The sequence below is a fragment of the Aplysia californica genome, unplaced genomic scaffold, assembly GCF_000002075.1.
Source record: "Aplysia californica isolate F4 #8 unplaced genomic scaffold, AplCal3.0 scaffold00170, whole genome shotgun sequence".
Lineage (NCBI taxonomy): Eukaryota > Metazoa > Mollusca > Gastropoda > Aplysiida > Aplysiidae > Aplysia > Aplysia californica.
In genome coordinates, this window is record NW_004797440.1 from 389,577 (window position 1) to 403,001 (window position 13,425).

The 13,425-nt window shown below is 41.5% G+C and overlaps 1 protein-coding gene across 1 annotated transcript in view; it reads left to right on the plus strand.

Annotated features, from left to right (window-relative positions):
• Positions 1-719: 719 nt before the first annotated feature.
• Positions 720-13,425, plus strand: part of LOC101854569 — a 19,677-nt gene continuing 6,971 nt past the window's right edge. Inside the window, exons 1-2 of the mRNA XM_035969687.1 lie at positions 720-810; positions 9,900-10,070. Of these exons, the coding sequence (XP_035825580.1) occupies positions 9,909-10,070 (162 nt within the window). The 5' untranslated portion in view covers positions 720-810; positions 9,900-9,908. The remainder of the gene's footprint in view (positions 811-9,899; positions 10,071-13,425) is intronic.

A 13,425-nucleotide genomic window follows, 5' to 3' on the forward strand; every position in this document is an offset into this window, starting at 1 on the left:
GAGAAGAGTCACGGAAATGGATGTACAGAAAAGTGGGAAGAAGTGGACTGACATCAAGTATCAAGCGACTAGCCCAGGATACGGAAAGATGGATCAGAGTGTTTGTTCGTGGCCTATATCCTGATCCAGGGAGAGAAAGGCAATGATGATGACGATGGCTAGAGTCGAGTCGAAGTGCAAAATAAATACAAAATTGCAAACTCAGGTTGTAAATTAAAATAATAAAACTAGATTCTCACAACAACAAAAAAGAAAATCTAAAACACTGAGATTGTAACGACATACAACTTATCTATTATGGAGGACATTTCGATGGCAAAGTAAGCGTAAGCCTGTTTAATTCCAGCTTCTCAGATCACAAAGGCGTGGCAAGAGCCTAGTCTATATAAATGTACTTGTAACATTAGTTTCCCAGATTGTAAAACTTGCATAGTGATTGATTTAGGCATGAACGACTTTCCTCTTTAAACTCGTCCTTTGGACACACATTTTATAACTTTAGGGCGTAGCCTATACGTAGTCTAAAACAGTCATATGCACTGCTCACAGCCGAAAGCTAGATCTGTATCCCGGACTCTAGCATGGAGATCATCAGGAGAGAATGCGTCGCTGTATCGGGCTCTTCCTCTCTACAGTTTTTCTGATGTGTGGTCTCCATGCTAGTGACATAATTTTTTTGGCTCGAAATAATGAACTTGGGAAAAACCTTTAGGCCTAGCGACCGGAGATGGTTTTTACTACCGGAACCGGCACCACGAACGGAAGCAAAATGGCGACCTACTTGTAGTGAGACTGGAAAGCATCGAGAAGGCAACACTTCAACTTCATTTTAATATTAAACGTCCTTTGTTTGTAGTTCTACCTCAAATTCGGAAATATCATCACAGTCATTAGTCATACAAAGGTGACATATTGTCTACATCTATAGATCTACTGCTTGTTGATTGACAATGCTGAGGAGAGTTTTGAATCGCCGTGCAGTGCAAGACATTCTCATTTAAGACACATTTTTATTAAAGATAAGAACACAATAATGTTGGTTGCACCGTAGCAGACGCTTCGTTTTCAACAAACATTAGATCTAAATCTTAGGGCTCTTTGGAAATTGCCTTCCTGTTTGTTTACATAAGAAACAGAAGTGATTGCTAAGGACCAAGGACAAAGGCCACCTCTATTCTCACCCAGAGTGAGAATAGTGCAGGCGAGTCTTGTGGCTATTCTCACCCGGTGCGCGTTCACCAAATTTTGCGTTCACCCTAAACCACAGAATTATACACTGTGATAACAGAAAAATTGTAGAATTCTGTGCCGTGAACAAGCGCTCCATTACAACTGTAGCCTACTAAAAGCGTACAATTTTGTCTGTGGGCAGTGGAGAGAGAGAGGAGTAGCGCGAGAATTTCCGGGCAAAACAAAATGGCAACCCGCGTAGTTCGGCTCGATTCGAAAAGTTAAATAGCCGTAGCATCTTTGTAGACAACCAAATTTATTTACTTTTGTGTTTTAACATCATTTTTTAACTTTGTTTTGGTCAATTTGATCGTCCACACCGATAGACAGTATTCAGAAAGAGACAGAGAGAGAGAGAAGAGGAGAGGAGTTGATCTTGCGAGAACTTCCGGGCGGGTGAGAATAGCCACTTTCAAGGACAAAAGTGGCCACATGAGTAGATCATTTGTTTGTAGTAACATGATAGTATTGATGATAGGCTCTAAGTCTTGTGAACCCTACTATCACATTAGTAGCCTGTAGGCTAATATTTTTCTGCCTTTTTTGTATAAAAAAATTATTTTGGCCGGATTGAACTTTGGTGGACCCATCGTGTTTACGTGTGTGTATTAATTCGCACTAGGCACTAGCCTTAACAGCGGGGGGTTTCGGGGGGGGGGGGGGGGGGGGGGGGGGGGTTTGAAAAGGGTTTGCCCCCCTGTTTGCCCCTGGCAAAAATATTAATAATTTAAAAAACCCACCATCATCACGCTTACATGGCAAATTATCAATTGGAACAGGAAGGTAGATATTTTAATTTCCAAAGCGAAGTGTATACAGACCCGGTAACCGGGAAGGCCGTCGTTATTCGGACTCGAGTCCGAATAACATTTTTTCATATTCGGACTCGAGTCCAAATTTTAAAAATTCTTATTTGGACTCGAGGCCGAATATGAAAAAAATGTTATTCAGACTCGGGTTCGGAAAAAAGGAAGTGTCTTCGTAGATCTAACGTTCAGGGCTTCCCATTTTCCGCCATTTTTTAGTTTCCCCCACACCTTTTCTGCCGATCCGACGCCCGCCGCCTCATTGATACGCCCCCCCCACACCCCCCATGTTTTCCGCTTTCTTTGTTGTAGAAAAAGGTAAAATTTAAGATTAGCAGACCACCTGGCACCTGCATATGAGCTGTGTAAAAAAAAAGACTGATTCGTTCAAATACACAAGCCTGTTTCATCTCGATTGTTTACCAAGAAAAAGTTGTGTTGCTGTGTAGAGCCTAGCATACGGCAACTTTTGATTCCATAGACCAGCGCACAATTCATTTCGTAGATCTACGCTTATTATTGTAATAATGATCAGTTGCCGGGGGGAAAAAGACTGATGCGTATACGACGTTTAACGCTCGGACCGATAGTGCCCCTCCCCCCCACCCCCCTCCCCGACACGCACACAGCCACACGTGTGCAGGCGGCCCATCCGACCCCGACACACGCTAACGAGCCATCTTTAATTGCTTCTGATGACCTCTGGACAAATAAACATTTATTAAAAGCGCTATAACTTTTCAGGCCGGCCTCAAATTCATCATAAGATAAAAACTCGGATTCTGCACAAAACACCATTTTGCCCGAAGCGATCCCGGTCTCTACCCAGCCTGAGGCGAGTCACGAGTGAGGCAGGACAGGAAGCCGGAGTCACGAGTCACAGGGAGTCGGAAGTCGGAAGTGATGTCATGCTGGACAAAAATCAGAGTCCGAATAACATTTTTTCATATTCGGACTCGAGTCCGAATAGTCACTTTGAACCGGGAACAGTCACGAAGTATACAGACCCGGTAAGGGAACTCTTTTGTGATTTCGGAAAGTTTCAGCACCCAGACCCAGTAGTGTCACGTGTGTATGTGTGTGTGTGTGTATGTGAGAGAGAGAGAGCAGGGGGAAGTGCTAGCGAAAGCTATGACATGCCCCAGTTGGCAGGAGGGAACGAGGGAAAGATATAGTGGGAAATAGGGGAGAAAGAAAGACAGAGACAAACAAAGAAAAAGAGAATGGGAGCGACAGAGAGAGAGAGAGAGAAATGGAGAGGATGACTGCTCGAGAGAAATTACGACATTGTTCTTTTCTTCAAATTGTGATTCCTCCAACTCCAAAACGGAGGAAAAACGATCGTTCATCGAAAAGATATCCGCAATCTTCATTTAGATCTAGATCTAGGCTAGCCTCGAAACTAGATCAATGATTAATGTCTGTCTGTCTAGATCTAGACCTAGCCTAGGCCATAGATCAAGAAGAACCTAGGTCTACCCTGAGCCAAGAGGGCGCTGAAACTTTCCGAAATCACAAAAGAGTTCCTCTACCATGTACCGGGTCTGTATACTTTATGACTTTGTTGTTCCCTGTTACCGGGTCTGTATACACTCCCTTTCCAAAGAGCACCAAAATCTTTCTCCGAGGGGGGTAAACCCACTGACATGCCGTTAAACGTAGAAGACGCATCTTTCTGATGGGCAGCTAATTTTAGTACTGTGATGTCATCACTTCCTGGAATACCCACATGGAACGATGTGTTTTCTGTAACATTTCAGATTTCCTAGATCTTGGACATCTTGGACTTTTTAATTTGGTGTGCATATATATGGTGTTTGAGTCTGTTGTGGCCACAACGGAGTCTAAAGATTGTGACCTGGTCTGCTCTATTTAGTATTAGTAGTCTGTTGTGCTTAGGGTGGGACCTTTTCCATCTGTTTCTTAAAGCAGTTTTTATTAGTGTTTTTGACTCTGAGAGATCCATGCCATCTTCAATCTGGGCGCCTTACCTAAAAATAGTTTGCGTCTTTCTATGTTTAATCGCATTTTAATCGCATGCAACCCACAGTGCCTGAGTGAGCCCTCTTTTGACAGGCCCTGCGTACAAAATTCAAAATTGACATTATATATATATATATATATATATATATATATATATACACTCTATGATACTAGATTGATACACACCACATCACTCAACCGGGCAACATGATATGCAGAATATAAAGATCTAGTATTCTAATCATATACTGAATTCCAATGAGAAATCAGAGACTTGTAGATGTAGATATCTATGTTTTACTTACATTATGTTATTAAAATCCAGATATTATCACTAGTTTTAGACTGGTAAAATTACGATATTTTGGTGAGAAAAGTTTCTCATTTTTGGCCAAAAAATCTAGAACACCTTGCCTCAGGATCTCAGAGAAAATACAAATTTTGATACCTTTAAGCAATTGCTCAAGACTCATTTGTTTAAATTTCTTAGTTTTAGTGTGTTAGTAAGTGCTGATTTTTACATTTTAGTTTCAAAATTTTTTTGGGCCGGCTTTTTCTCCGAAGGCTCTGGAAAATGAACTTCAACTCAATTTGTTGAACGGTTTCCGTTCTCAAGATACTTTTGCTACTTGCAAATGGACTGGCTTGCGCGTGTGTGTGTGTGTTGAGGGGGGTTTGTGATTTAGTACTTTAGAGGTGACTAAATGCAAAATATGTTACTGCCAAAGTCGAGCAGTCTTGTTTTCTCGTAGTACCTTTTGAAGGCATTTTCAAATGAAGTATAGTCCGGGAACGTTGCCCCAACCACAATTGAAGTACAGTAGTCTCCGCCTAAGATCCCACCGCTTACGGTCCCGGTTCGCTTAAGATCCCGCTGTTTTAAGAAAACAGAATTTTTACTATTCAAAAGTCACCCCCAAGATCCCGCTCTGATTCACTCTGAAGGTCTACCTTCGGCTAAGATCCCGCACTTCAGATCATAATTTGTGGAACAAAAAACCCGGACGGGACAGCCGATCAACCAAGAGTGAAAAGTTGAGATCAATAAACCGTCTGTCGTGTCAAAGATCAGCCACTATCGTGAATGTGATCACATACACGTAAAACTCGATGAAGCGATAAATGTTTGCCCCAGACGGGATCACACCGGGGTGTGAACTGAATGACACGTTTTTTTTCCCCGAACATCGCACTCACACCTGAGCTCTCCCCCTAAACTTACATCACTCGCTGGGTGGGTAGGGCCTACACGTTCGCTCCAGATGGGATCACATTGAAATGTGAACTCTTCCCTGACCATTGCAGAAGTTGTCTCTACTCCCGAATTTGTGAGACAGACTGAATTTTAATTGGTGTGTTCACAATGTAATGGTGTGTAACGACAAAGGCGGTTTGGGGGGGGGGGGCTCAGTTAGAGATGGAAAGCTCTAAATTTTCGACAGGTTAGGGGGAGGGGCAACAGGATAAACGTAGATCTTGAGACTCATGATAGGATAATAAGTGAAAATGGCGCGCCTCATCCCTTTATGCACAGTGATAGGCCATCAAGGTTAACCACCCTTTGCTCGCCATACGCCATAAACCCATCAAGCGGTCACGTCAGCTCATTTTAGAGTAGAGGGAGACCATTTTATCGATTGTGAGCCTTAGCATGGGTCACCTTAGATTCTTCCCTGGGTTCGTTGGTTAAGATCCCGGTTCGCCTAAGATCCCGCATTTCCTTGCTCCCAAGCACCGGGATATCAGGCAGAGACTACTGTATCTTGAATATTCAGACATCTAAAAATCTCTAGCTCTAGAAATTGAATTCAATGGGAAAAATGCTTTGCCCAGTCCTCGCAGAATGGCAGAAATAAAGGTGGCGCAGAGTGTTCTGAGAAATATAGGTCAACTTTATTTTCCCCGAGCGTTCGGCAAAATAATCACTTTGGTTTTTTTTAGACCTTTCGTGTATAGTTAATGTATGGTTGTGAAAGTTCTTCTTTATGTGGTTGAACTGGTTTTTCTTCTTTCTATGAAATATTTTTTCTTGTGTGAATGGTTATGTGATTTGTGTAAAAAGCGCTCAGAGCTTACTAGTATGGGATAGATTGCTAAAATAAATGCAATCTATTATTGTATTATTATTAAATTATTATTATTATTACTTTTTTGTGCCTTTAATCAACATTTTTCTGTAAAATCCACCCAGAAATGTGTTCTTAATTGGACAACAATGGTGTTAAACCAAATAAGAAAAATTTGGTAAAAATTGTCAAACTGGAAGAAAAAATTTTTATGTCAGTTTCTTCAATTTCCTTACTTTGACGAGCGCCTGATTTCACCACACTGCCTCACATATATTCTATGTGCAAAAAAAAGTACCAAAAGAGGCTACTTTTTAAGACTGAAATAAAATCGAAACGAGATATTTATTAACCTATTTTCAAAATTCAAAAGGTATTGTAATCTGCACACCAGTGTCTATCACATTATAAACCAGTCAGCACAGCAGAATAATGTTATTGAAAAAATCATCTGACTTTGCTAATGAGGCATCATGGTGAAATGAGGCGCTCGTCAAAGTAATGAAATCAAAGAAATCGTCATTTTTTGGGGCTGATGGGCAATTTTTTTCTTGTATACTTTTTTTGGCTCTACACCTTTTATATCCATTTATAAATCCTTTTTTGTGTGGATTCCAATGACCCCATATACCAAAAAAATTGAAGAGCGTGTGATTCCACCAAGTTGTGACAAATATATAACTTTGATCTTAAAATCTTAAAAGAATCAAGTGTTGTTTTCCGATCACCCCTTCTATAACTTAAAAAAGTCATATTGAGGGAAAACCCGCAATGGATGCATTGGTGACCTATTTAGTTTTAGGCAGCCATTCATAGGACGCTAAGCAATCATGTTCGCTTGTCGGCAGGCTAGCTTGTTCTTTTATCGCTGGATGGGTGGCAATTTTAACCCCTTCGTGACCTGTATGAAGTACGCTGTTCGTTATTTTTTCTTATACGGCAAAATGCGAGGACCATGATGACGAACGCTGTTTGTCATAGGTTGTATTTTGCATACTGCTTCTGTTAGATGAATTTTGTAAAACTAATCGCAGATTCACCTTCAGCTATATTTTTTCTGAATGAAAAAATATTTCCCATTTAGAGAGAGGTGGTACAGTAATCTCTGCATAAGATCCCAGTACTCGGGAGCAAGGAAAATGCGGGATCTTAGGCAAACCGGGATCTTACCCGAATGACCAGGGGGGAAGAATCCACAGTAACTCATGGTTAGGCCCATATGTACAATGATCTTCCCTTTCCCTTAAAATGAACAGACGTGACCCCTATGGGCACTAAAAGTTCTTTTCAGCACCCCTTGGCACTCATATGACCTTATGCAGTTGCGAGTGCCGTAAAACCCACTACTTAAAAAGCCACAAAAAAACCCTGAAAGACGAGAGCGATGGTCGGGAGAACATAAGCGTCCACGAGTTCACAGTTTGATGGAATGCAGTCTGACCGAGACGTACTGTCAGCTCGTCTTGAGTCTGACGCTTGCTTGTAGGCCCTCCCCACCTTGTGTGTGATGTAATATCAGGCGGACGGCTCAGGTGATCGGGGAAAGCAAGGCATTGACGAGTTCACACCTTGATGTTATCCCATCTAGGGTAAACATTGTAACTGCTTATCAACATTTACAACAGAGGTGTGATCGCATACATGAAAGTGAATGATCCGTGATGCGATGGACCGTACAATGATCGCACATTTTCGCTACTTGGTTGATCAGCTGAGCGTGCCCAGGTTTTTCTTCTTTTTTTTCTTAAATAAAGGGGAAAAAACCTAAATTATGACCTGAAAAGCGGGATCATAGCCGAATGCAGCTCCTTCAGTGCGTGAGCTTAGGGGTGACTTTTATATAGTAAAAATTCTGTTTTTCCTAAACAGCGGAATCTTAGGCGAACCGGGACCATAAGCGGTGGGATCTTAGGCGGAGACTTCTGTACAGTCGAACCTGCCCTGACGGCCACCTCTATAAGACGGCCACCTGTACAAACGGCCACTTTCCATTTCCCCCCTTGCGTTTTTTCTATATATTTTAACTGTAAAACGGGCACCTGTCCAACGCGGCCACCATATTTTAACACACAACCCCTATCACACTAAGCAATAACACCTGTCTTAGACGGTCACCTTAGTGACTCCGTTACGTTTTGTCATTAATTGTGCATTGACCCCTGCCGTTGTGGGCTAGCCATCATAAATCAATCACCTGTCGTTGTTGTTAGGTAGTCCCTCCTACCGATCATGTTGCGTAGGCCCCTCCCACTGTTGACCAATAGGTACCAATTTCCAGCTGCTGCTGATGGAAGCGTGTGATCCTTCATAACCCATAAGCCCGCCCAGAACTCATACACAAATCATAAGTGAGATGAGTGGTCACTGTTTACCCAGTCTGTAACAAAGTAACAATGGATGTCAACATGGACTTGTGATAGAAACGTCGCTCGTTCTCCAAGTGGTGGCGACCCATATGTTTGTTTTACCATAGCACTCGAGGTCCTCCTTGTCTGACACATTTCGTTTTATTGTCACCCTTGCACAAAATCAGCAACAAAATAAAAATAACAAACAAAATACAAACCAACAACAACAACAAAAGCAACAATAGAATGCGGCTACTTTCGATTGGGAATGGGGTTTGTTTTCTTCATCTTGATCAGTCCTGCCTAAGACGGCCACCTGTCTTAAACGGCCACTTTTCTCCTTGACAATGGGTGGCCGTCTTACACAGGTTTGACTGTATTTACATTCCACTAAAGCCTGTGGTATTCTTTGTCCCTGAGGATCCAAAACTGTTGCTTCTGAAGCCCAAGCTGACCTTGTCTCACAAAGGGGTTAAGTTAGCACGTAAACTAAAATGTACCATACTATACACAGGGTCTGAAATTTTACAGCAAGAAAAATGTCGGAGACCTGTCTGCAGCTCCTCTTAGTTTTTGAAAAATGGAAGAAAATTGCACAAACACGACAATTTTATTTGTCCATTTCTAGAAATCTGCCGGCATTGTACACTCGCATGTAGTAAGTTTGCCAAGTTTCATTTTCGTCCGAGGGTTTTTCCGTAACTATACTTAGATGAGAACCATCTCTGATCCTGAACGGTCCAAAAATTACCCCAAGTGCGCAGCCCAATTTCCGGCCCAAAACGCAGCTGGCAATTGGCATTGCGATAGCAAGTCTAGCAAGTCTAGTCTAGACACGCAAGTAGTCACTAGGCACACTAACTTTTGACCAGAAGAGAGACAAGACTAAAGACTTCAGAATGAACACACCCTTGTTATTAGCCTTAGAGTTTGATCTAGGCCTAATTCAATTTTCATTTTGACATGTTTGCAGTTTCCTACATGAAATTAGCCTAGTGTTTCCTTGGCGTACCCTCATTTTGTTTGAGTTTGATGATCATTTTCATTTTTATTTTATGATTTGAAAGATTAATAAGTGTAAGATGGGTTAGGTTTAAATTTGGGATTATTATCGGGGTTTTTTTAGTAGCCTATTGTATTTATATATATGGAAATGTACCTAGTAGACCTATTGTCTGATGGTTTTGGGGTTGGTTTGTATCCCCCTGTCATTCTCCTACTTGGCTTACTCGTACTGTTGTCACACCAGAAAACCATGGTTATGAGGAAATCTTGCTTTTTATGCCAGTAGAGGCCTATACTCTACTATACCTGTCTACCCATTACATTGCTCATTTGGTGACTGGTCAATCAATGGCGATGCCAGTGCGCTCTCAAAAATCATATCAAACTGGCCTCTCCTTTGTTTCACTTTTTAATAAGTCTAATCTCATAATTTTATACTCATTTGCTGTTTGTTTCGGCAGATCACCAGTATGCCTGTGGAACTGAAAAAAATTGACCAACAGAGACGGCCTTTGTCTACTGATGACACTGGAATTTTAGTTCAGACCAAGCCACGCATTTATGTGAAAAATGCTGCAACTGATGTCATCGCATGGCTCCGAAGTTTTACAGATGAATATTGGAAATCAAGGGTATTTATAAAATGCTTTGGAATACATGTTTAGATATATTCAAATCCCTAACATTCTCTTTCTTGCCGCAGGAAATGTCTAATGACATTTTTTATCTCCGTCAAGACAGCTGCTTTGACGTGCACCAAGTACACATGAACAAGACAGTCTCCCCCATAAGTGGGTCAGCAATGTAATGGGCCGAGTTAAGAGAAAGATTGTAGGGGAGGGGAGGGGCGGTGAGGGAGACCTTGGGTATTTTGTATTTGTGCATGCACATATGTCACAGTATGTGTGTATGTGTTTGACAGTTTATGTGTGCATGCGTGAAAGAGAGAGAGAGAGAGCTTCCTGTTGTAGTAGATGGCTTTCTTAGAAGGCACCACTAGCTCTAAATTGAGAGCACTCTTAATAGGGGGTGCTCACATACGCGATTGGGTGGGGTCGGGTCGGGCCCATCTGGTAGTCAGGGCTAGCGAAATTGAGGGCGCAACGCGGCCATCGTGGCACAAACCGATCGAAACGATCGGTGACCTACAAAAACAAACGCGTTTGTTTTCTGGCCTGCGAATGGCGCGATCGGGTGGTTTGCAGGCAATCACAACAAGTCTGAGTCACGTGTCCATTTTAATCCATGAATACCTTGAGAGACACTAAAGGACTAAGAAAGCCTCGATTCGACTCATTTTGGAAGGAAATTGCATCTTTAAGTACATTTTTGTATCTTCATTGCACTTTACATGATCAATAAAGTTGTATCTCATTATAATAATATTGTACAATAACAGATTTGTGCTGAAAAACAGCCCCCCAAAAAATGAAATTAAGGCACTTGATCTAGATCTAGATTATTTCGTTCTCGGGAGAGCTAAAAATAGACCATGTTTAGACCTTGCTAAGGACGTGTCTAGATCTACGTTCTCTAATGTTTAGTGCTTCCAATTTTCCACCAATTTTTAGTTTTCTCCAGACCTTATTCTCGATTTATTATGTCGCTTTGCCTTTCCTGAAACAGTGCTGTAAATAAGAAGCTCAATCTACCCTTCTCTGATGAAAGTTCTGATGGCCGAGTGAACAGTATGTTTGCGTTTGAATGCAAATATTATTTTGTGAGCATGGGTTTGAATCCCAGTCCCAGCTTTTTTTTTCTCTTTTTTTTCTCCTTCTTCTCATCCTCCCAACTTACCAACAATTTTTCCCATAATTATAATTTGTTGCTTTTTTTTTTTTTTTTTGTGGTAAATAAATCGCCAGTGCTGTCTGTTGTTCTCGTAATCATAACACACTGGGCTAAAAATAGGTTTAGCTGGTCTGATGTCGGTGGACGCGGATCTTTTTGGGTCGCTTCTGCACCATGCAAAAATTTCGTACATTAGCCTGGCCTGGAAGATCTTATTTTGGTGGACGCATAGACTAAAGCAAGTTAGCAAGCAAGCAAGCAAGCAAGCAAGCAAGCATTCACGAACACACACACACACACACACACACACACTCACACTCACACACAGTCCAAGAGTACGGTAGGCATATTTTATATATTCATGGGTCAAAGGTCCAGCCAATCGTAGCCCGGGTTTACGCCCTCTGTGTAGTCGCATGTAGGTTAAAGGTTTCTCTACTTTAACTTCCGGGTCGTCGAGTACAATCGCAGCGGGGCTGTAGTGTGCACTGAAACCCCGACCCGATAGGCCCGACCAGACCCGACCCGACCCGAACGCGTATGTGGGCACCCCCTTTATCAGATAAATGCCAAAAGTCGACGTGCAAGGACCCGTCTAGGTGACTGACAATGGTCTTGGACTAGAGTAGTCCTGCACTCATTCAATCTCTAACAGCTGATGGTAGAATTATAATTCAATTTTTTGTAGAGTTTTAACAAGAACAGGTCAGCACTCATGATGAAACCACTAGCAGACAAATTTTACAACAAAACTCTATTTTTTAAAAACAAACTAAAATCTTGAAAGAAAAAAAACTTAAACAGTCTGTGCCCTTTGAATACCTATTGGGTAGGCATCTAAACTTTAAGACTTTACCTTACATTTTAATGATAATATGCCAATACTAAGCTTGTAACATGAACAATGTGCACAAGGCTATCATGTTGTGACTACACTGTAAGACATTATAAACTTCAGAAATACTACAAATTCACTACTTACAACAAAAAAATCGGGGGCTGTCATGACCTAGAGGTTAAGGTGTTCACCTCTCATTGAAAGGTCCCGATTTCGAATTCGGATAGCGAAGGAACTTTTTCTTTTCTAAGTTGTCTCCTTTCACCTCCTTTCCTGCTCTCAAGCAATGTTCTGTCGTCTGTTTTCGTCTCCTTTCTGCCCCCACCCTCTTACCTACTTTGACCCTCCCACCCCCTCTGGGCTCCTGAGTCTTTTACTTTTTGCAGCATTTTCTAATGCAACTCCATGGGTCTTTCTTACTGCTGTCTTTCAGCCACACCTCTGATCTTCTGGTAGGAAAGATCTACACCTAGCCTTCTCGGACAAGGGCAAAAAATCTCGGAGGTCCCGTGTGCAAGTTGTGCATGTTAAAGATCCCATGGTCACCATGGTGGTCTGAAATCAATAAGAGTAGGCTTCGGCCGCCACCCGTGCAAAATTCAAAATTTCCTACCAACTGAAAATATTTGTGTGTCCGGCACGCTCATAAGACCTTATGCAGTTGTGAGCGCCGTAAAACACTTACTAAAAAAAACAAACAAAAAAAACATTTAAAAATCTAGAGAACATCAGTTGAACTGCTTAAATCTATCTAGGTCCAAGCAATCAAAGCACACTGTATATTCGTTTCTTGAATAGATTTAAATCATTCTGAATCCTTAAATACAGAAAATCTTGGATCCTTTGGTGACTGTATTATGAAAGCTGAACATGTTTGTATGCTTCACGGGAAGCTGAGAATGTTTCGGAGAGTTCTATGGTCTGCTGGGGTAATAATATAGTGTAAAGCGCATAGAGCCTGCTGTTGAGCGGGGATATGCGCTATACAAATGCTATCTATTATTATTATTATTATTGTAAATTTGGCTTTTAAATTTCCTTCTAAATGTTCAAAATTGATTTTGAATGATTCTATTTACTTGTATCTTGTGCCCATTGTTCTAACTTCATCTAATCTAAGTTTTGTATTGTAATGCACCGATTCCAATTTGTGTAATATCGATACAAGCAATGAGAGAGGCTAAGCTTGCAGGCAGGCCCATTGATGCCTTGTATACACACTCAGCCCATTACTTTGCTTGCTAAGCTGCTCACGGGGTTAATGTCCTGGTCATATGCTCTCTATGATTTACACAGATGTAGGTATTTCTCTCTCTCTCTCTCTCTCTCTCTCTCTCTCTCTCTCTCTCTCTCTCTCT